This window comes from Dipodomys ordii, unplaced genomic scaffold (assembly GCF_000151885.1).
Source record: "Dipodomys ordii isolate 6190 unplaced genomic scaffold, Dord_2.0 Scaffold55, whole genome shotgun sequence".
NCBI classification, from domain to species: Eukaryota; Metazoa; Chordata; class Mammalia; order Rodentia; family Heteromyidae; genus Dipodomys; species Dipodomys ordii.
This window is the reverse complement of record NW_012267271.1, coordinates 8,039,083-8,062,317: the sequence shown is the minus strand read 5'-3', so window position 1 is coordinate 8,062,317 and position 23,235 is coordinate 8,039,083. Positions and strand designations below refer to the sequence as shown.

Sequence of the window (23,235 nt, the reverse complement as noted above, 5' to 3'; positions counted from 1 at the left end):
ACTCGAGGGCTCACTAAGGTAAACTGAGTCTGCCCCTCTCACCAGAGCCCTTGATTCAGGGAGAGAAAGGGTAGCATGGGAAAGAATAAAATGACTGCATGACGGGGTTCTTCCCCCTACCCGCCCTGTGCTCTTTACACAGGTGGTTCTGGGGCATTTCAGAAAACATTTCAGAAAAGGGACTTTGGTTTCACACACTGCGTGGGAGCTGGGGTGCATCAGTACCGTCCCCTGCTTGGAAGTCCGCCATGGGGGCTCTGGGGTCCTCAGTGGCTGTGCCTGCCTGGGGCTGCTGGCACCACAGGACAGCCCGGCCAGGGGACCTCAGAACCAGGCTTGCAGGCCTCTTCCTCCCCGGCTCTTGTCTTGGGTGAATTGGTTGAAAGTCTCACGCTCCCTCTCACCCTCCCCCCGCCCCCGCATGCACACACACAGTTCTCCCTTTCCCGCTCTGGGCCAGCAGGCTCCTGATAACACTGGGAAGCCTCTATCAACCCGGGAAAGGCCTCCGGCCCAGCCCGCTGGCCTGCTCCATGCCGACAGTTGGCAGCCGGTACCGGGTGATAAAGTTATCAGCCAAACCTGAGCATGGCTGGGTCGGAACGTGCCCTGCCCCAGATTTCCCTCCCGCAGCCTTCCTGCAGCTCCCCCTCTCCAAGAAGCCAGGCCCTGCCTGGCTCCCCATGGGGCCCAACCCCAGCTGGACACCCACGGAGGCCACAGGGGACAGACCCATCCAGCCGAGGAAGAAGCCCTTCAGTGCCCTGCAGTCAATCACATGTCTGTGTCCCACCCCAGGCTCTTTGGGCCAGGACCTCTCCTTACCTAGGAGGTCACGGCTGGAAAGAACCAGGGGCCTGTGGGGGATGCACATGTATCCCACACTTTGTGGGGACAGCTGGGCAGTGGCCTCCATAGTATGGACCCCAGCATCTACTGGGAGAAGGCTCCTGGGCTTGGGATGGAGGCAGCAGTGAGCATGGGTACTGCCGAGAGGTCACCCATCCCCCAGGGAGCTACAGGCACCTATGTGACAGAAGCCTGGAGAGGCCGAGAACTTTGGGAGAAAGGGTGGAAAGGGCGACCTCAAGTTAATATAAGCCTCAAATGTAAAGCTCTAGTTATATTTTGAGGGTATCTTTATTTAACACCAGTGATAATGTTATCACATATGCCCTGCTGCAGAGAAATAGAATGTCCACACTGAGAAATGAGAGAAGAAAAGATGCATTCCCCCCCACATCCCCCGCCCCAGCAGAAGCCTTTGTTGATAGCCCACTTGGTTCTAGATGCTTCCTTCCATGTGCGGCTGTGTGTAACGGACAAAATGGAATCATAGCGTGCTTACTGATTTCTAAAGCATGTTTGCATTTGAAATATGAACCACTTCCTCATGGGTACATTTATTCTGTGAAATCTATTGTCTCTTCCTCTCCCCCTCCACCCCCCAGTTAAAACACGTACACATAAGCACACAAAACAACAAATTCCAATCTCTGACAGGGAGCATTGAAAGTCCCCCCCTTTCTAGCCACAAGGGACAGGTGCCAGCACCTGTGTGAATGTTCTTCAAGTTGCTTTTATAAACATTGTCCTTGGGTATCAGTATTTTTGGAAGCATCAGAAAATACCAAAATCCATGGAAGCCAAGTCTCACATAAAATGGCCCGTGTGCCAGTAATATTTGCCCTCATGTTTTTTTCTTTCTGATCCCAGGGTTTGAACTTGGGGCCTCAATCTGACATGATTTGTTCACTTTGGCTCACCCTCTATCACTTAAATCACACCTCCAGTCTGGGATTCTGCTGGTTATTTTGTCTTTTTTTTTTTTTTTTGCTTATGTGGTGCTGAGGAATCGAACCCAGGGCCTCATGCATGCAAGGCAAGCACTCTACCACTGAGCCATCTTCTCAGCCTCTCTGCTGGTTATTTTGGAAATGGAGTCTTACAGACATTTTTTCCTGCCCATGATGGCTTCAAACCACTATCTGACTCAGTTTCCTGAATAGCTGGAAAACAGGTGTGAGCCTCTAGCTCCATTTTTCTCGCATGTGCGCACGTGTGTGTGTGTGTGTGTGTGTGTGTGAGTGTGCATGCACGTGTAGGTGCTAGGACTTGAACTCAGGGCCTGGGCACTGTCCCTGAGCTTTATTTCTCAAGGCTGGCTGTATATCACTTGATCCACAGCTTTATTTCCAGCTTTGGGGAGATTATTTAGAGGTAAGAGTCTTACAGACTTTTCTGCCTGTGCTGGTTTCAAACCTTGATCCTGAGATCTCTGCCTTCGGAATAGCTAGGGTTACAGGCGTGAGGGACCAGCACCTGGCATTCGGAACTATTTAAGTTGCATTTCCTAGCAGTGGAGGATTTCAAGGGATGATGAGGTTTTTGAAATCTTTTCCTGTCCCCCCCGAGCTAGGACTTGTGGCTGAGACGATTCCACTGGCGGGAAGAAGGCATTCAGGTGGAAAATCAGGGACTTGAATTCCCCTCAAATCCCAGCCCACGGCACCTGTCCCATGTGACGGGTACAGCTTTGTGTGGCAAAGGACACCAGAAGCAAAGGCACAGGGTGAGAACAAGCACGGAAAATTCCCAGGAGGCCTCCCTGGGAACAACCGGGAAGCCCCACTGCCCGTTTGAATCCCGGGGTGCAGGGTTGGGCTGGGGAAGGCCCTGGTTCTCCTGAGCTTTCCCCACTTCTCCTCTGTCCCTGAAATCTCCCATCACCCTTCAAGCTGAGTCCCTTCTGCTTCAGCCCTGCGGCTCCATGGTGCCTGGGCTTCCTTCCATGCTAACCACCCCAGATGCACCCTTCTCAGACATCTGTATAGGTTGGTGATAGTATGAAGGATTAGGGACCAGGATCACCCACAAGGGTGGAGGCTGGGTTAATAACCAGCACTGCCTGGGGCTCTTGTTGGGCAGTAGGGTGGAGCACACCTGACTTCTAAAGAAACTTTCTAATTGATAACACAAAACCCTACTTCTTCTCCCCCTTCCCCTCCCCCCTGGTCCTGGGACTTGAACTCAGGGCCTGGGCTCTGTCCCTGAACCTCTCTGTGCTCAAGGTTAGCACTCTACCACTTGAGCCACAGCACCACTTCTGGCATTTTCTGTGTATGTGGTAATGAAGAATCAAACTCAGGGCTTCATGCATGCTAGGCAAGCATTCCACCACCAAGCCACATTCCCAGCCCGGACCCTACTTCAAACAAGCCAGGCTCACGCCTGTAATCATAGCTACTCAGGAGGCTGAGATCTGAGGATCACAGTTTGAAGCCAGCCTGCGTCGGAAAGTCTGTCTCCAATTAACCACCAGAAAACCAGAAGTGGAACTGGGGCTCAAAGTGGTAGAGCTCTATCCTTTAGTAGAAAAGTTCAATGACAGCACCCAGGCCTTGAATTCAGTCCCCATGACTGACAAAAACAAACAGAACCTACTGCTCATCACTTCCTCCTCTTCTGCCTAGCACCCCATTCCGGCCTCCTGTCCATCTCGGCTCACCCCATCTGCCCACCAATGTACTCCTGCCAGCAAGGGCAGGCCAGAGCCGGCTGAGCCAGTCACACACAGTCCCAGGCATTTCCATCCTTGTTAGTGATTTCCACAGAAGGCCCACCCTGTGCTGAGATGAGGCCTGTTTGGGGAGGGGCACCTCGAGACTCAGAGCCGAGGGCCTGGTGCTGCTGCCTCAAGCAGTACCACCACATTGACACTGGTGAACTTACCGGTGCCAGGCAGCCCAGTGGCCCAAGTGGGAAGGCCACAGGATGGGCCTGACATGGCCCAGCTGCTACTGTGACCTTGGGCCAGCACCTCCTCTCTGTGGACCTCAGGGCCCTGTGTGGCCAAAGGAAGTGGCAGAGTTCACAGGGCAGGATCACGCCTTCTGGGTCACTGATGGAGGCCAGCTAGGAAGCCAGCAGGTGCCAACAGGAAGTGGAGAATCAGGGACTTGAATTCCCCTCAAATCGCAGCCGGTGGGAGGTACCCACTGCACCTGTCCCCAGGTGACAGGTACAGCTTTGTGTGGCGAAGGACATGGGGCGTCTGTGGAGAATTCTCCCAGGGCTCTGCGTGTGGAAGCCATCCTGCAGCAGCCCCTGGGGGCCCAGCAGCCACAAGATGAGAGTCTGAGCTCCTGGGACCCTCCAGTCCTGCCCCACCCAGCCTCAGCCTGGGCTGCATCTGCCTCCACACTTCTGAATACCTGCACACACCTGCCCCCTTCTGCAGTATGCAAATGGGCCACAGGCCCAGGAGGTAGCCTTGGTCCTCCCCAGCCCAGCCTGATCTTTCCCAACCTCAGCCCATGACAAGGAACTTGCCCTTCACAGCTCAGCTCCACACCCCGCTGCAAAAGTGGCTGAAGTCTTGATATTGGCTTAGTTTTGTTTAGCAAACAAGGAACATGCAAAGCAGCTCCTGGTCCTATGTGGGGTGTGGGGGGGGAGGAGAGGAGGGAGGGAGGGGGGAAGAAGGAGGGAAGGAGGTATAAGAGGCACAACCATCCTTCAATCCTCCATCACCTACCCTGGCACTCCCTCCTTGCTGGAGAGGTGCAGGACCTGGTCGTAGGAGGGTGGTGTTGAGTAAGTCCTTTACCTTCTCTGATGTCACTCTCCCCCTGGGAGCAGGTGTCATCGAGGATCTCTGGTTCTAATGGCCTGGTTCTAATACTAGAGTATGAGTCTTTCTCTGCTTTCAGAGCCAACTCTGAGCTGGGCACCAGTAGCTCACACCTGTAATTTTAGCTACTCAGGTCTGAGACTCCAGGTTTGAAGCCAGGAAAGTCTACGAGACTGTAATCTCCAATTAACCATTGAAAAATCAAAAGTGGCTCCAATAATAGAGTGCTAGCCTTGAGTGAAAAGGCTAAGAACAGCACTCAAGTTCTGAGTTCAAGCCCTAGTATTAGCACAGAAAAGGAAAGGGGAGAGAGAAAGGAAGGAAGGAAGGAAGGAGGGAGGGAGGGAGGGAGGGAGGAAGGAAGGAAGGAAGGAAGGAAGGAAGGAAGGAAGGAAGGAAGGAGATGGATGGACAGAGCCAGCCTGCAGGACACCCCTCCTGACAGCTGCCTGCGCCCCTGACAGGCTGGTTTGAGTATTCGGCCAGAACAGGAAGCCCCTCTACCGCACAGTCCACCAGGGTCAGGCTGGATGCCAGCCTCAGCCCCAGAGCCAGAGACCCCTCCAGAAGACATAACCAGAGGAAACGCCCATGGGCCTCAGTGGGCAGGAGGTAAACTGAGGCCTGAAGGAAACAGTTTTGACTCAGAATCTAATCCTCACCCCAATTCTGATTTGCCCTCTGTGTGACCTTGGGAAGCTGGTTGATGATTGTCTCTCTCTTTCCTTCTCCCTTTCCCCTTTCCCTCCTCTCCCCTTTCTCCAGCCCTTCGTCCTTCATACCCTCCCTCCCTCTCTGTCTCTCCCTCACCCTCCCCACTCTCAATCAAATGTTAGGAAATCCAGCTCAACTTCTCCCTTCGTCCTTCTCCCCTCCTCCTCCTCCCCTCCCCCTCCCCCCTGCCCTTTCACTTGGAGGTGGACACTCTGAGAGCACTTAGATCTAACCCTGAGACTCCCTATCTGCCCACTACGCTTTGCTCCCTTGAGGCACGTTGCTTTTGAAGGCGCATGGGACCCCCCTGTCCCGATGCCCTCTGTGAACAGTGACATGACCTGGGGGGTGGCACTGGCTGGCCCGGGACAGGAAGGCCTGCCAGAGCTGGCCACAGCCCTCGCCTGGGCCTGGCACTGCGGGCCGTTCCTTGATAGGAGGGGCCTCAAAGAGTGAGCAGGGAATCGGACAGTGCCAAGCAAGGTGGCACACAAGCCCCAGGTTAAAACAGCCTACAGAGGAGGCGGCTGCCACAGTGGGCTGCTCTGGGGTTCTGTTGTTATTGTTCAGCTCTGTGGTTCTGGGGATCGAACCCAGTCCTAGCACTGAGCTGTGAGGCTTTCTCTGGCAGTGAAGTTGCTTTTGAAAATGTCCTCCCCTCCCTGGGCAAGGGTAACCGCTGATGTTCATATTCTTTTTTTTTTTTTTTTTTGTCAGTCGTGGGGTTTGAACTCTGGGCCTGGGCACTGTCCCTGAGCTCTTCAGCTCAAGGTGAGCACTCTACCACCAGAGCCATAGAGCCACTTGTGGTTTTCTGAATGGTTTATTGGAGATGAGAGTCTCAGGGACTTTCTGCCCATGCTGGCTTTGAACCATGATCCTCAGATCTCAGCCTCCTGAGTAGCTAGGTGTCTGGCAAGAGGTGTAGCCCAGGCTGGTCTCCAACTCATGATCTTCCTGCCTCATCCTCCTCGCTGATTACCGGCACGCGCCACCACAGCCAGCTATATTCTTTCCTGGCCTCTCTGGGCTTCAGTTGTGGAGCAGGGGAGAGGCTTTGAGTGGGAACCCTTGGTGAGCTCAGCACCTGCAAGGGCCTCAGTCAGGGCCCAAAGCCCAGAGACGCCACCTTCTCCCCAGGCGCAGGCGCTCTGCTGACCACCGCCATCCATGGCCCAGGGCCGAGGGTCCGAGGGGGAGAGGCGCCAATGGCTGGGATTACCAAGGGAGGCTTCCTGGAGGAGGTAGCTTTGAGTCACCATGTGCCAGGGGCAGGACTTCAAGTAAAGACACCCATGATGTGGCCACACCCGTGGCGGCTGGTCCTGCACACTGCTTTCCACATGTGGTCTTGGGAAGTCCTTCCAGCAATGCCCAGCTCTACCAGGAAGAGGCTGTTGGGTTTACAGAGGAGGGGGGAAGGGGAGGGGGAGGCCGCCAGAAGTCACACAGCTGGGAAGATGCATCACCAAGCCTTAGTCACAACTTACTCCCTTTTGTCATTGACGGTGGCAGGGGTCACACTCCGGGGGTGGGGGCGTGAGTGATGACACTCTGGCCTTGAGCAGGGACAGTTGTCCTGCATTACCAGGTAGAGCCAGGTGACAGAGTCCTTATGAGAGGAGGCGGAGGAGGTGGCAGGCAGAGCAGGGGTCAGCCATGCCAGTGCAGATGGTGGGCAGGCAGGAGCTGCCCTGAGCCTGCCAGGCCCAGTTTTGCCCGGGAAGATTCACTGTGGGATCTTCCCGTGGAATTGTGAGTGCCATGATGGTCATTTGCGTGATTTGTTATAGCAGCTGCAAGGGACTGATACAGCCGCCAGCAGCCCAGCCCCACCTTCTACCCTGTCACTCTGGCTCCTTACGACCGACCAGCCCATCTCAGCCCTCCTCTGTGCTTGTTTGTGCAGGGCTCCCCATCTAACTCGGTTCCCTGCCCCCTCTCTCTCCGTGCTTGTCCAAGGTCCCCTCTAGCTCTCTCCTCAAAGCTTCCTGCTGGCCTTTGGACCTAGTAGGTGCTTCATAAATTCAAGTCACACACAAACAAATCTGTCTTTATCTTTATTTACAGCAGGCTCTACAGTAATAACTGCTGCTTTCCCAACCCTGAGACAACCTGAATCTCAGCGGCCAGTGAGCACTGGGGAGAGGGAGGCTGGCTGAAGCACAGGGGTCCACATCTCCAGCTGGGGGGAGGGAGGGAAGGCAGCTCTGATTGCCTGTGGCAGCCAGACACAGAAGTTAGGACACCTAAAATCAAAGGTGACCAGGCCCCCGTGGAGTAGGCAGGAGAAGGGCTTCTTTGTGAGTCCAAGCTCTGGGCTTTTGACAACTCTGTCCCCCTGGGATGCTCCATCCTAGAGAGACACTGAGCACCCCTGTGGACCACTCTGCCTCTAATAGACCGCAGCCACGCCCCTCCCTCGTGGATCCCAAGAAGGACGGCCTCCTCCGTGCGATTGGGGGTCTGGCAGCTGGAGGCGGGCCTTGGGGGACAGGTGCGGCAGCCCCGCCTCACTTGAGGCTGTGCTGGCTCTCGCGGTGTCGCCGCAGGTCCACCTTGCGCTGGAAGCCCTTGGCGCACAGCTCACAGCTGAAGGGCTTGAAGCCCGTGTGCTTGCGGCTGTGGGTGATGAGGTTGGAGCTCTGGCTGAAGGCCTTCCCGCACACCTGGCATTTGTGTGGCTTCTCACCTGTGACCAGCGGGCAGCACAGCAGGGCGGGGTCAGGGTGGTAGGGCCCCACCCACAGCACCCCCTACAACTTGATTACCTACCCAGGTGCACCTTAGAAAATGAGAAAAGAGCGAGAAGCAAAGGTACACTTCTCTCTGGCTTCCAGGCTGGTTAACATATAGATAAGCCACCTCTCCCCTTGTTTTTTGTTTTTGTTTTTTTTTTTTTGTCAGTCGTGGGGCTTGAACTCTGGGCCTGGGTGCTGTCCCTCAGCTCTTCAGCTCAAGGCGAGCGCTCTACTGCTTGAGCTACAGCACCACTTCCAGTTTTCTAGTGGTTTATTGGCGATAAGAGTCTCAGGGATTTTCCTGCCCAGGCTGGCTTTGAGCCATGATCCTCTCAGATCTCAGCCTCCCGAGTAGCTAAGATTATAGGCATGAGCCACTGATGCCCAGCTTTTCCCCTTGTTTTATTAATAAGTCTCCATGGGTGGCACAGGACCTGGCTCAAAAGAGGTACCTGGTTAATAGCAGGTGCCACTGAATAACTGTATAAGTGGCTGAATAATTGACTGTGCAGATCACTATGAATGAGTGAATGAGTGTGAGAATAAATGTGTGCATGAAGGAATGAGTGAATGAATAAAGGAGCAAGGGAATGCCTGAGTCAGTGAAGAAAGTAATGAGTGAATGAATGTATGATTAGATGAATGAGTGGAGGAGTTGACAACTAGTAAATGAGTGAATGAATGAGTGAGTGAGTGGGTAAGGTGATGAGTGAATGAAGGAATAAGTAGATGAGCAAGTGAATGAAGAAGGTGGCGAGGGGATTGATGACTGAGTGAGTGAGTGAATGAATGAGTGAGTGGAGTCCTTGTCCCTTGGGGTGCCCCATCTTTCTAGACCGTCAGGACACACTTGCACACACCCGAGCACACTAATGGACAGCATCATTCATTCATCAGCGGGTGACTGAATGAGCAGCTCACTGCCTTTCCCGTTCTGCCTCCCGGCCATGCCTCCAGGACTCTGGGTCCCTTCCTGCGCCCTGCACATCTGCCCAGCAGCCTGCAGCCTTCGTCTTGGGGACTCCAGCCCAGTCTAGCCGGGAGGCCAGTGGGCGGCCGGGCCGGGCACACTCACCGGTGTGGATGTAGGTGTGCTTCTTCATGTCCGACTTCTGGTGGAAGCGCTTCCCGCAGAACTGGCAGGGGTAGGGCCGCGTGTCGGAGTGGATGAGCAGGTGGGTGGACAGGGTGGACGAGCGCTTGAAGGCCTTGCCGCACATCCGGCACTGGAAGCTGCGCTCCTGCCGGAGGAAACGCGGCCCCGGGGGGTCAGGTGCCGGCGGGGGCTCGAGGCTGGGCGCAGGACTGGACCCGGCCGGGGTGCCCTGAGGAAGAGGACGCTGCACTGGGGAGGGGCCTGGGGGAGCAGGCCCTGGGGTCGCCCCCGCCTCCCACCTCCCAGCCTGGACTGAGGCTGGGCTCTGACCTTAGACCCTCACGCGGATACTTTTCAAAATAAGCCTCACAAGCGTTGGTGGGTGGACAGCAGAGAGGCCAGTCGGAGCGCTCACCTGGGAGTGGACGTGTGCGTGCTGCTCCAGACTCACGGCGTGGCCAAAGGTTTTGCCGCAGACGTCACAGGCAAAGGGCCGGGTCCCGCTGTGGGAGCGGCGCGCGTGCACTTCCAGCCCGTGTGGGGTGGAGAAAACCTGGGCGGGGGCCACTTGTGAGGCCGCTGCGGCAGGTAGCAGGTCCCCGGCCAGCCCCCCCCCCCCCCGCCCCAGGCCAGCTCTGCACACGCGTGCCCCCCCCACCCCCCGGGGCACTGGCCAGTTCTGTTGCCCATGGCTCATGATTTTTTACTCTCTTTAAGACCCAGTTTCCTAGCTATAATATGGGGTCTGGGTGGGGGGGCTGGGGGACCCCTTCCTTGCCCCACCTAGAGACTGCCAAGTGTTGAGCAACCAGAGTCTGTGTGTGTGTGTGTGTGTGTGTGTGTGTGTGTGCTGATGTGAGCCTTGAACTGAGAGTCTAGGCGTTGTCTCTTAGCTGTTGTGCTCAAGGCTAGCACTCTACCACTTGAGCCACAGCTTCACTTCTGTCTTCTGGGGTTACATTGGAGATGAGAGTCTCACAGACTTTTTTACCCTGTGGGCTTCCAATTGCAGTCCTCAGATCTCAGCCTCCTGAGGAGCTAGGATGACAGGTGTGAGCCGCTGTGCCAGCTCCAGCCTCCTTGCCAAGATGTTGGGCAGGTGACTGTTCTCTCTGAACCTGAGCTCCACCCCCACACACACACACACATGGAGCTCCCAGAGCTCAGGCTGGGCACAGTCAGGGCTTGATTAATGAAGACCAATATTCTGACATTGCAATCCTAAATTCCCCACAGGGACCCCCTGCAGCCGTGGGGGCCTGGAGGGGCTGCAGGGCTGGGTCTGCACGACTTCTTACCTTGTTGCACTTGACACAGTGGTACGCGTCCATGCCCGGGGAGAAGCGGAGGCTGAAGTCCAAGGGGGGCTCCGTGCTGGGCACCAGGGGGCTGCCGTACAGATGGACAGAGTGCTCCAGGAAGGCTGACTGCATGGTGGAGGGGGTTTGCTGGTAGCTGTGGCCATAGGTGGAGGCCAGGGTATCCCAGGAGAAGCTAGGCTTGTAGAAAGGGGGTGACTCTGCATGGGGCGAGTTCCCATCCTGGGGTTGGGACGCCGCGGTGGGCTTCTCTGTGGAGACAAGGACACAAGGCCCAAGAGTCATTCAAAACATAGAACAGAGCCCATGCCCTCCACTGGCCACGGACCACCGCAGCAGCCTCTCTCTGAGGGTTTCAGGGTAAGCCCAGTGTTCATTGCTGAGGGGGTGACTATACCCTCCACTCTCCGAGGCTCAAAGTTCCCCCCATGCTGTCCCCCCCAGGACACACCCCTCACGGCTGCTGGCCAGAACACTCTATCCGGGAGCCAACAACCTGCTCCGGGGCCTCCAAGATGGTCAGGCAAGGCACCGGAGCTCACGCCTGCAATCCCAGCTACCCAGGAGCCTGAGATCTGAGAGTCAAGGTTTGAAGCCAGCCAGGCAGCAAAGCCCGTGAGACATCTCCACTTAAACACCAAAAAGCTAGCAATGGAGCTGTGGCTCCGGGGGAGACAGTGCCAGCCTTAAATGGAAAAGGCTAAGGGACAATGTCCAGAAGGCAAGAGCCAGTGGCATCCGGCTGACCCTGTCAGTCTTCCCTGACCCCAAGACTGGAAGAGGCCCTGTCCCCACAATCTACTCCCTCTTGACCCCTTGGCACACCCAAGAGGAGGGGCCCTGCCTAGTGACCTGGCGCCGAGGCCATCTTGGTCAAACCCTGGTCCAGCTTCAGCTCTGACTCCAGCTTGACGATGCTCCAGTCCAGGTGCTGGCGGGGGAGCAGGGTGCTGAGGGCGGGGCCGCCGCTGGGGGCCTGGTCCCTGGCCACTGTGGAGAGAGAGACCCTAATGTGACCAGGGTGTGACCAGGTAGGCTGCAGGGAGCCACAGAGAGCGAGGGCCGTGTCTTCTCGGGAGCGTGTGTGTGTGTGTGTGTGTGTGTGTGTGTGTGTCTGGACCCTCCCCCCAGGGTGGGAGGCAGGGAGGGAGGCCCAAGGAACCCAGTCTCCATTGTCTGCCCTCAGATGTTCACACATGCCACAGTACTGGCGCCAATCCCCATGCTGCCAGCCCTCGAGAGGGTGAGAGATGACTGCATCATTCATTCATTCATTCATTCAACCTGTTTGCCTGACCTGTTGATTCCAGACATGGAAAGGGTGTTTCAGAGGAGAGAGGGAGATGGGCAGGCACAGAGGTGCCCAGCCTCACCAGGCGGTGCCCAGACCTACCAGGGGCAACAGCAGCAGGCCAGACCGGGTCATCCTCGGGCGTGCGGGGCTGGTGGTAGGTGTGAGCCTTCTTGCTCTTCACCAGGAAGGAACGTGGCATCTTCAATGCTGGCCTCACACCTGCAAGGCAAGAGGACTGGAAATGGCCTTGAGGAACAAAAGACACAAGTCCTTGGGATTTTAGAGCCCCTGCAGAAATTAAACACCTGCTGCACTGGGTTGCATAGTTTTCCTTAAAGGTCACTTGCAATAGGAGTTTAGGTGTATAGCACAAGTAGTAGAGCGCCTGCCTAGCAAGCACAAGGCCCTGAGTTCAAACCACAGCACCACAAACAAGAAAGAAGAGAAACTAGTCCCACCTGAACCTGAGAATGTGACTTTATGGGAAACAGCTTTTTGTTCTTTTCTTTTTAATGTAACCAAGTCAAGATGTGGTGGCATGGGCTGAGACGGGGGCTGAAACTCAGCATGACCAGTGTCCTTGCTAGAAGAGGGAAACGTGGACAGAAGGTCACAGACACCCCAGGGAAAACGCCACGTGGCAGCACAGACACCCTTCACCCATGCAGTCGCTCACGCCTGGAGTCCTGGCTGCTTACGCAGGAAGTTGAGATTCAAAGCCAGGCTGGGCAGAACACGCACCTGAGACTCTTAGCTCTCATTAGCCACCAAAAGGCTGGAAGTGGAGCTTGGCTCAAGCAGTTTTTCACCTTGAGCAAAAAAGCACTCAGGCCCCGAGTTCAAATCTCAGTACCAGCTCCACCACACTTTTTGAAGGTCTACGAGCCAATGGTGCTGAGGAGGGCGTCTGACATCGGGAGCTGGAGAGGCGTGGGAGGTCTCCTTGCAGCTTCTGCCTGGGGCCAACCATGCCTGCACTTGGTTTCTGGACTTGTAGACCCAAGAACTATAGAGGGATTTATTTCTGTGGGTTTCACACTGCCCAGTGTGTGAACTGTATTAATTACCCCAGCTACAGAGCCTGTCCTGCTCCCTGGGAGAGGGCGAACTTGGGTCTGGGCAGGGGAGGCAGGGCAGGGGCAGGGGTCTGCACGCAGCCCGCTGCTGGAACCCTGACTTTGAGCACCAGAGCCATCCAGTGTTGGGGGCTGCAGAAAGAAGTGGTCTGAGCTTAGGTTTGGATCACAAGGGCACAGGCAAAACCCAGCTCACTGCAATCTGGGGGGCAGATCTTAACCTCTCTAGACCCCCCCTCCCTCTCCCCTCCTTCCCTCCCTCTCTTTCCCCCTCTCCTTTCTCTCTCTCTCTCTCTGGGGTACTGGGGTACTGGGGCTTGAATTCAGGGACTGAACACTGTCTCTTAACTCTTTTGTTCTTTCTCTCTTTTTTTCTTTCTGTCTTTCTTTTTTTTTTGCCAGTCCTGGGACTTGAACTCAGAGCCTGGGCACTGTCCCTGAGCTGCTTTTGCTCAAGGCTAGCACTCTACCACTTGAGCCACAGCGCCACTTCTGGCTTTTTCTTTTCTTTCCTTTCCTTTCTTTTTTTTTTTAATTGGTTGTAGGGCTTGAACTCTGGGCCTGGGCACTGTCCCTGGGCTCTTCAGCTCAAGGCAAGCGCTTTACCACTTGAGCCACAATGCCACTTCTGTTTTCTGGTGGTTTATTGGAGATAGTCTCATGGCCTTTCCTGAGGGGGCTGGCTTTGAACTGCGATCCTCAGATCTCAGCCTCCTAAGTAGCTAGGATTATGGATGTGAGCCACCAGCGCCCACACTTCTGGCTTTTTCTGTTTATGTGGTACTGAGGAATCGAACCCAGGGTTTGATTCATGCATACTAGGCAAGCACTCTACCATTAAGCCACATTCCCAGCCCCTCTCTTAGCTTTTTTTCCCTCCCCCTAGTCCTGAACTCAGGCCTGGACACTGTCCCTGAACTTCTTTTTGCTCAAGGTTAGCACTCTACCCCTTGAGCCACAGCACCACTTCTGGCTTTTTCTGTGTATGTGGTACTGAGGAATCGAACCCAGGGCCTCATGTATGCTAGGCAAGCACTCTACCACTGAGCCACCTTCCCAGTCCCCCTCTTAGCTTTTTGAGCCACAGCTCCACCTCCAGCTTTTTGGTGGTTAGTTGGAGATAAGAGTTTCACGGACTTTCCTCCCCAGGCTGGCTTTGAACTGCGATCCTCAGCCTCCTGAGTGGCTAGGATGACAGGCATAAGCCACCAGCACCTGGCCCATTTCTTTTTCTATAGGGTCTGATGTCTGGCCCTGCTGTGCTGAGAAGAACATTCTAGTCCCTTAGTACAAGGCAGTCTGACAGAAGGCTTGCAGCCACCTAGAGGGCAGGGGTGGCAGAACTGCATTACTGGGCAGTCTAGAGGCTGATCCAGGATCCAGAGAGGGGAGGGACCTTCTCTCTCAGAGGAGTGGAGGGAGGCCTGAGAGGACCCCCCACCCCAGACCTGGCATCTCACTGTGGACACAGGAAGACCTGAACATCCACCGGCTCCCAGATCCAACTCACGGGTGGTCCAGCCTGGCACCACCACTTAACCCCCATGTGACGGGGCTGGGAGCCAACATGGAGGACCAAACTGGTTCAAGGACCTGCCCAGGTCGAGGGTAGAGTTCCTGGCGGCAGCTGTCCTCCCTTGCCAATCCTCACACCCTCACACCCCCGCCCCACACTGTGAAGCTCTCCGGAGGCAGAATGCCTTCCAGGGTCCACTGTCCACCACGCTCAGACGTCCTGCCCAGGCAGAGGCCAGGGAGGACGCTCCTGCTGCCCCCCCCCCCCGCAGCTGCCATGCTAGGCTGCAGTCAGGATAGGACCCAGAAGGCGGGAAAGGATTTCAGCTGCCAGTGAATAACAGCGAGGGGCTGGGTGATAAGGCCTTGGCCCAGAGCTGGATGGGAGGTAAGAGATTAGAAGAAGCAGCTGAGAGCTCAGCCTTGCTTGGGGAGAGAGCACAGGGGATGCCCCTCTGCCCAGGGGGATGCCCTAGAGCCAAGCAGAAGAGAGAGCCCCCCCCCCACACTCCCTAGCCTAGAGCCCCACTGAGAGTTTGGACAGCACCTTGGTGGTGTGGAGCCTGCCCCTGCCAATCGGTCCTTGTCAAGATCTGCTAAGTAAGGGGTCAAAGTTCAATGTCAGGAGCAAGAAAAGCCCTTTGAGTGTCACAGCCGTGGGAGGCTCCTGGGTGGTGGCATCCGTGTGCCTTGAAGAGGATGGGCCAGGAGTGACAGTGGTCTGCAGGAGTTCAAGGCCGAGTTCAAGGCCGCCCTACTCTCCATGTCTAGGAGGAGCTGGGAGCCTCGGCCTCTCCCCGGCCCCTCTCAGCTCTCTGAGCAGAGCTTCCTTCCCGGGAGGCAGGCAGGCAGGGCCTGCAGCCCAACAACTTTATCTTCCTTGGACATGTCCTTCTGCTCCTGCCTCTCCCCTGCAGCCAGGCCCCCTTCTCCTCTCCTCTCTTCCTCTGAACTCATCAGACACTTGGCTTCAGGAAAGACTCTAGAGAGACCAGACCCTAGCTGGAGGGGAGGGGAGCCCCATAAATTAAGGTGGAACTGGGTTTCCCCTGGACCTTGGTTCTGTGGCCTGCCCCATCATTTCATGCGAGGAGCTCAGGACTCCCAGGGGGAGCAGGGCAGGGCAGGGCTCTAGTCCCTGCCTCTGCCCTCTTTGACTGTCAGACCATAGCATGGGCATGTCTTCAATGCTGTGTGCCAAGGGCTGTGTAGTGCCCTTCACGGGCTTCTCTCTGGAGCTACAGACCACAGAGGGAAACTGGGTAGTGATTACGGCTCCCTGGAGGGCATCGTGTTGTGAGCCTCAGCTGGGGAAGTGGGGAGTCTTTCTGGGCTGAACGTAGGAGGCCGACAGACAGGACAGTGTCATTGCAGGGTTACAGCCCCTGTCCCATTCGGTTCTAACTCCTGGCCCACTGCTCCCAGAGTCACTGGTGGTCCTCCAGAAGCACTGGCAGAGCTGTGGAAGGAGTGGAAGACTGGGAGCTGAAGCCAGCCATTGTGGCTCACACCCATAATCCCAGCTACTCAGGAGGCTGAGCGCTGAGGATCCCAGTTTGAAGCCAGCCCGGGCAGGAAAGTTTGTGAGACTTTTATTGTGAAGTCAGAAGTCAAGGTGTGGCTGAAGTGGTAGCCCGTGGGCTTTGAAGGAAAAACACCAAGCCAAATCCTAAATTCCAGCCCTGTGAACGGCACATAAACAAAACAAGGACCAGAAAAAAAAGACCGGGTTGCAAGGCAGAATACTCAGATTTGTGCAGTGCTCAAGTCTTTCCAGATGCCCCAAGACTTCGTGTCAGGTCTGGAGGGCTGCAGGCAGAGGGCAGGTAAGGAAGAGATTCTGTATTGACCTTCCGCCCTTGGGCCCGCCAGCTCCCTGGGGAACTGGGACCACAGCACAATGGCCGTGGCCTTCATCAGCCATGCCGGGCACGGGGAACAGGGGGCTTCCGTTCCTTGGTTCCCCCGATGGATGAGGGGTTCTGCTCTAGGGGTTCTGCGGAGCCCCATCTCTTCTCTCTCTGGTATTCTCTCTCCTAAGTCTCACAGAGTGGCAGGGACCCCATGCCTAGCCCCCGCGCCCCCTCCCCCCCCCAAGCCCACAGTAGAAGCCACACATGCCCAGTGAACTACTTCCTTTTGGCCCTTGTGAGCTCAATGTAAAGAAGAAAGAGAACAAGAAGGAGAATTAAAAAAAAAACAGGAACCAATCACCCATAATGGAGTTAATTAACAACCACCAGTTTTGATTCACACGGACCCATGCTGAGCACTAAGGGCAGAGATTGTGAAAGAAACCCCGGATTTCTTCATAAAACAGAGGCGTTGATGATATCGGGGCTCCGGAAGGAAGCCTCGTGTTACCCTCCATCCACAGGGTCCTGGACTCAGACTCAGAATCTCCACTACTGCCTCCCGGAGGGGCGCAGCCAGCACCCAGGCAGCGTCCTGAACCCCAGCTTCAGGTGGAGGCAAATCAGCCAGAAGGAGAGTCCTCCCCTTGGGGATGAGTCCGATTTTGTGACGTTGAGCTTGTGACCTCATGGCCCACCGGGCCTGGGTTTGGTTTTCCTATCTCTCAAGAGACGGTTGGGCTAAGAGATTTCTAAACTTCCCTTTTGCTTTAAAAGCCTGTGTATGATCCGTTGACTGTGCGAAGGACGGAGCCACGGTGATGGGTGATCGGCACCAGCATCCCCTTCTTCGGAACGGGTGGGGATCCCACGGTAGCTACGAGGCACCCTTTGGACTTCCTTTATGTACAAAGACAAATAAACCACAGAGCAGTTCCACACAGGAATCACACTCAGGGGAGTCCAGGTCATGCCCGCCCGCAGAGAACTTAATGTCTGAACTTGGTGGATTATCTTCTGAGAACTGGGTGTCAGGGAGACATTTGTACACTCACAATCAGAGAGGCTTAATTCACAGAGGGCAAGAAACAACCCAAGGTCTAGCCACAGGCAAACGGAGGAGCAAAATCTCAGACCATTCGGGGGGATACTACTCAGCCTTACAAAAGAAGGAAATCTGACACTTGGGAAGTGATGAATGTTGAGAATGTTTCACTAAGCACAATAAGCCAGTCACAGAAGGGCAGATCAAGGGGAATATTTATTGGTGAACCCACGGATTGTGGTCGATTAGACGTCACCAGGGGCTGGAGTGGGAATGTAGAGAGGTACTGGTTAACAGGTTCAGAGTTTAAGTGTTAGGAGAGTTTTCGTTTTACAGCTCTGGGAAGCATGTTAGCACCTGTCTGTAGTCTCAGCTACTGGGGATTCTGAGGCTGAAAGATCATTTAAGAGCAAGAGTTCAAGACCAGCCTGGTCATCATAGCAAAACTGTGATCCCTGAAAGAGGACAGGGATATAGGGAGGTGGCTCAGTGTTAGTGTATGTCTAGAACGTGCAAGGCCCTGCATTCAGCCCCCAGATGTGTGTGTGTGTGTGTGTGTGTGTGTGTGTGTGTGTGAGAGAGAGAGAGAGAGAGAGTGATCTGTGGCTATCTGGTCCCATAATTGTCTAGTAGGTAAGGCCTTACACATCGGATCCTGTCTTCCTGGGAGCCAAGGGAAACCAGTCTGCCCCCTGTGAGAGACTCTAAAGGTGCAGGTTCAAACCTGCATCATGCCCAGCTCTCGGACATTTTCCTCCAAGAACTTTCTTCAGGAGAAGCAGCAGTATACTGCTCCCCAAATCTGAGAGTTAGAGGAACTGTGTATCTTCTCATCACAACAATTGCTTCTAAGGGGGGCTGGGAAGGTGGCTCAGTGGTAGAGCGCTTGCCTTGCATGCTTGAGGCCCTGGGTTCGGGTCCTCAGCACCACATAAGCAGAAAAAAAAAAAAGCTGGAAGTGGCGCTGTGGCTCAGGTGGTAGAGTGCTAGCCTTGAGCTGAAGAGCTGAGGGACAGCACCCAGGCCCAGAGTTCAGGCCCCACAACCGGACCCAAAAAAAAAACAATTGCTTCTAAGGGCTGGGGCATGGCTCAAGTGGTAGAGTGCATGTTCAAGTAAGCATGAGGCTCTGAGCTCAAACTCTGGTACCAAAAAAAACCCCAAAAGGATGGAAAGGAAAAAGGAGGGTGGAGGGTGGGGGAGAAAGAAGGGGGTGAAGAAGGAAGGAAGGAGAGAAAGAAAAAGAGAAAGAAGGAAGGAAGGAAGGAAAGAAAGAAAGAAAGAAAGAAAGAGAAGAAAGGAAGGAAGGAAAAAAAGAAAGAAAGGGTGAATTGCTTTTGCAAGACCTCTAAGAACAAGTAACCTCACCATATCATGAGATGAGGACATATTTTGTTGCCTGCTAAGAACCCCCCGCGTGAGCAGGTGCAGCTCAGTGAGCAGTTGCCAGCCCCACAGCCCGAAATGGTCCTTTCGTGTGATCCCTGCCAGGGGATAAAGCTGTGAACTTTCTCTAGGGCAGTGATCCCAGGCACACACCGCCAGCCGGTGGCCAGTGAGCCACCTGACACCTGAACTTGGCTTCTCCAGAAACAGATAGACAAGGCATGAACCATAATTCCAGGAGAAGAGACTCAGATCGTGCCTCCCCCAGCCGCCCCGCTGTGCCTGGAGCCTGGGGTCACTGTGTCCTGGCCCCTCAGCGGGCTCCAGAGGGTCCTGGATTCTCAAGGGTCCTGGGAACTTTTGAGACCAAGGGACATTGGGGCTCAACATTTCTTCAGAGAAGACCCCCCACCTCAGTGCCTGGACCCGTGTTGTGGCTTGCACTGGGAGCTCTGGGGTGCGGGTGTGACTTTGTGCCTGTGGACGAAGTGTGACCGCTTAAAATGAACTTTTGAAAATTTTCAGGGGAAACACAGGGCGCCTAGATAAAACCCTGTCCTCATTCCAAGGCTCGAAGAAAGACCCATCAACCCAGAAAAGACCTTCTTCCACCCACCTTAGTCTTCCTCTCAGTTCCAAAGGAAAGAGGTGTCTGGCCCAGCCAGGGTCTCAGCCAGATAAGCAAATTTCAAGAGAGGATCAGACACCCCTCTCTCTCACTCACCTGCCGGGCGGAGCTGTGCCCTCCTGACTCCGGGCTTCTGGGGAGGGCTGGCTGCTCTGGGAACCTGGGAGGCTGGCCCTGGGCACTGTCTCCACTCCGTCAGCTTGGTGATTCTCTGCACAAATAGATACTTCTCCTTTTTTTCTCTGTTGTGTGTGCGTGTGTGTGTTTTCCTCTTCTGTTTCCCTCCCTGATTTTCAATCTGATTATTTGTGTCAAAATCTGGCGGCGAAGCAGGAACCAATGGGGAGCGTGCGCGAGCCAGGGGCCCATTTGCTTATCAAAACCTCCCAGGAGTGAAACCGCTGGCTGTTCATTGCTAACCCTCAGTTCGCAGACAGAACTTTCCCCAGCACAACATCTGGATGGAAAGGAAGGAAAGATCAAGTTAGAAGGTTTAAAAAAAAAGTGAAAGCATTTACTTAACAATTCTTGCCTTGGTATAGAGTGGCATAACTTTTAAAATGTGGTTTCCTTTTTCTTTTTTCCTTTCTCATTTGCTCTTTCTTTTCATCTGTTCCCCCCCCACTTTCTCTTCTCTCTTCTCCTGCGCCCTCCTTTTTTGTCCCCTCTTCTCTCCCTCCATCTCTTCCTTCTCTTTCCCTTCAGCGTTCTGGCCTTAGGGTCTGGTGGTATGGGGATCCCATACCGACCCGTCTTTGGATGTCGTCCAGGAAAGTGTAAAATGTTTATTTGCAAATAGGCACTGGGCAAGGTAATCCAGGAACCACTAGAAAACCATGGCCTGCAGACAGGCTGGAGCAGTGGAGGTATGGGAGTGAGTTTGGGGGCCATGGACTCTGGACCACAGGGAGCCCTTGTCCAGATTGAGCGTGGGGTCCCAGGGCCAGCACGTGCTGCCCTCTGGTGGCAACAGAGGAGACAGCAAGTCCAGTGAGGGGGCCTCAGGGGTCCCCCCCCAACCCACACGCTTGGCACCCCATGCCCCATCCCCTGGTCCCACATCTCCTTCCTGCTCTGCCCTCCCTCTTTGGAAGACTGATTTATTTCAGGAGGTTTTGCATAAAGGGAGAATGCCACAGAATAGCACTGTTAGCTGATTTGCATGCTTTTCCAGCCAGCACTAGAGAGATTACATGTCCCTCATAAAGAAAACAGACTTGGCGACAGGAAGCCTCGATTTAAACTGCAAGTCCAAGGTTCAAAGTGGAAAGAAGGGTGTTTCAGGTGAGGCCTTTCTGCCCAGCCCTGGAGCCCTCATTGGGGGCTGGGAGAGAAGTTCCAGGAGATGCGTGGGCACGGCGCTGGGGTCCCCACTGTCCACCACGGGCAGGTGGACGTCAGCCTCGGCCTCAGCCTTTCTTCTTGGCCAGACCAGAAGAGATGCAAAGAAACATCCTAAATAGTCTCTGGGTGATGCAGACAATTTTAGTAATATATAAGAACATTTTTCTAAATTTTCCCAACCTGGACAAATCCTTTGTGCTCTTGCTTCATTAGATACACATCATCAGCAGGACACTCCCTGCTGAGCCTTATTTTATTATTTTATTTTGTTCTGTTTTATTTGCCAGCACTGGGGTTTCAACTCAAAGTTTCATTGGTGTGTGTGTGTGTGTGTGTGTGTGTGTGTGTGTGTGTGTGTGTGTGTGTTGGTCCTGGGACTTGAACTCAAGGCCTGGGCACTATCCCTTAGCTTTTTTTGTTCAAGGTTGGCACTCTACCACTTGAGCCACAGCTCCATTTCCAGACTTTTGGTATTGGAGATCTTAGCCTCTTGAGTAGTTAGGATGACAGGCATAAGCCACTGATCCCTAACAGTGCCTTATTCTTGCTCCACTCGCTTGGCTGGTTTCTAATAATTGATTCATGCCAATGCAGCTTTTTGCTACTTAATTGGAGATGGAGTCTTCTGGACTGCCTCTCTTGCCTTCACTCCCCAAACCTGGGCTGGCTGTCATCTGGATCTTAGCCTTCTGATATCTGGGATTACAGGTGAAAGACACAGTACCTGTTCACCCACTCATTAATTCATTGATTCACTTTTCTCTCATTCACTGGGCAGTAGTTCCTCCTGGACAGCTCTCTTGCACCAAGTCCTCCCCTCTTCCCTCCTCCCTCTCTTACATACTACACATCCACTGAGCACCTGTTGGGACAAGGAGCTGGCGGCGGGGGGTGGGGGTGGGGGGTCTTATTCCACTCTTGCTCTATAACTATGTAACAGAGACCAGCTCATTTATAAACCATGAGTGGTTATCACTCACAGTTCTAGAGGTTACAGTCAGAAATCAATGTGCTGGCAGATTTGGTGTCTGGGCAAAGGTCTCTTTTTTCCTCCATTGCTTACTGGGTCATCACATGTTGGGGTGTAAAGGAGGGCTAAGACTGTGTCTTTACAAGGCAGAAGAGACAGACAGGCAGAGATGCGGGCTCACTGCCTCAGTCCCCGTATGAGGGCACTGATTCAACCACCAGAGGCCTCATCTCTTCCACGTTCTTGTACGTCCCAACGTGAACTTTGGAAGGATATCTGTCTTCAAACCACAGCAGGTGGGAGTGGTGCTGTGGCTCAAGTGGTAGAGCACTCGCCTTGAGCTGAAGATCTGAGGGACAGCGCCCAGGCCCAGAGTTCAAGCCCCACAACCGACCAAAAAACAAACAAACAAACAAACAACCACAGCAGGTTTCAAACAAACGCCAGCAGCTCATGTGTGCAATCCTAGCTACTCAGGAGGCTGAGATCTAAGGATGGTGGGTCAAAGTTAACATAGGAGACCCTTCTCTCCAATGAACAGCAAAAAGCTGGAAATGGAGGTGTGGCTCCATTTGGTAGAGCACTGGCCTTGAGTGAAAAATCTAAGGGACGGTGCCGAGGCCCTGAGTTCTTTCTTTTCTACCCTCTCCTTCACGGCCCAGGTCAGCTCTCTACCCATGACAAGTCTCCTAGATTTCCCACAGTCCACTGGGTTGTCTGTGACTGGAAGGATCTGGGGCTCTACTCTGGGAGCCTTGTCCTGCTCGATGGCTCCTGGGACCCACTTGCTTCTCAGTGAGGCCAGCAGAACAGGACTGAGGCTCACTCCCAGCCGGCCCCAGCATGACACAGGTCTTGGTCAAGATGCCAGCCTGCAGGAAGAGGCTCCCAGGGAGCCTTGGGCTGGGCAGGGAGCTGAGGGCATTGCTGGGGTCTTCCGTGAAGACGGCTTGGATGGATGCTGGGTGGACCAGGGTTGTGGTAGTTGCTGTGCTGTGCTAGGTGGGCGTCGGGGGCCAGGCCAGGCTCCCAGCCCCTGGCACGAGCAATTATTTCCGCCTCCAAATGGCCACAAAATGCAACAGAGGTGACTAGAGCCCCCTCGCCCTGGAACCCTAGGCCCGGGCCTAGCGGTCGTCGCCCTACTGGGGCTTCTGGAGAGCGGGGTGGGCGCTGGGTCCGTCTGGGCGTCCTGGGCTCACTGAGAGTGCGCAGACCTGTAGGCCGCAGCAGGTAAGGTGAAGCGTCGACTCAGCCCTCGGGGGTGACTGGCGGAGCCCTTTCCGGGCCCCGGCTCCAGCAGAGCTCCAGGCACGCGAGGCGCGGGGAGCAGCGTTTGTGCTCAGCACCTACCTGCTCCTTCTGCCCACAGCGCCACTGCGCAGGCGCTCCGTGTCCTCGCCCCCCCCCCAACGTGAAGCAATTCTCCACGCCGCCACGCGGTGGCGCTCTCGCCACCTCATTTTTTTTGTTCTTTTTTGGTCTGTTGTGGGGCTTGAACTCAGGGCCTGGGCGCTGTCCCTCAGCTCTTCAGCGCAAGGCGAGTGCTCTATCACTTGAGCCACAGCACCACGTCTGAGCCGGGCGCCGGTGGCTCACACCTGTCATCCTAGCTACTCAG

The 23,235-nt window shown here is 54.9% G+C and overlaps 1 protein-coding gene across 1 annotated transcript; it reads right to left on the bottom strand.

The window, feature by feature from the left end:
* Positions 1-7,852: 7,852 nt before the first annotated feature.
* On the bottom strand, positions 7,853-19,409 carry Gfi1b (growth factor independent 1B transcription repressor). The gene is made up of 7 exons (XM_013021357.1): positions 19,397-19,409; positions 11,897-12,016; positions 11,356-11,493; positions 10,483-10,754; positions 9,600-9,737; positions 9,164-9,413; positions 7,853-8,039 (listed from the first exon to the last, which is right to left on the bottom strand). The coding sequence occupies exons 2-7, from the start codon at positions 11,994-11,996 to the stop codon at positions 7,861-7,863; spliced, it is 1,077 nt and encodes a 358-aa protein (XP_012876811.1). The 5' UTR covers positions 11,997-12,016; positions 19,397-19,409; the 3' UTR covers positions 7,853-7,860.
* Positions 19,410-23,235: the final 3,826 nt, after the last annotated feature.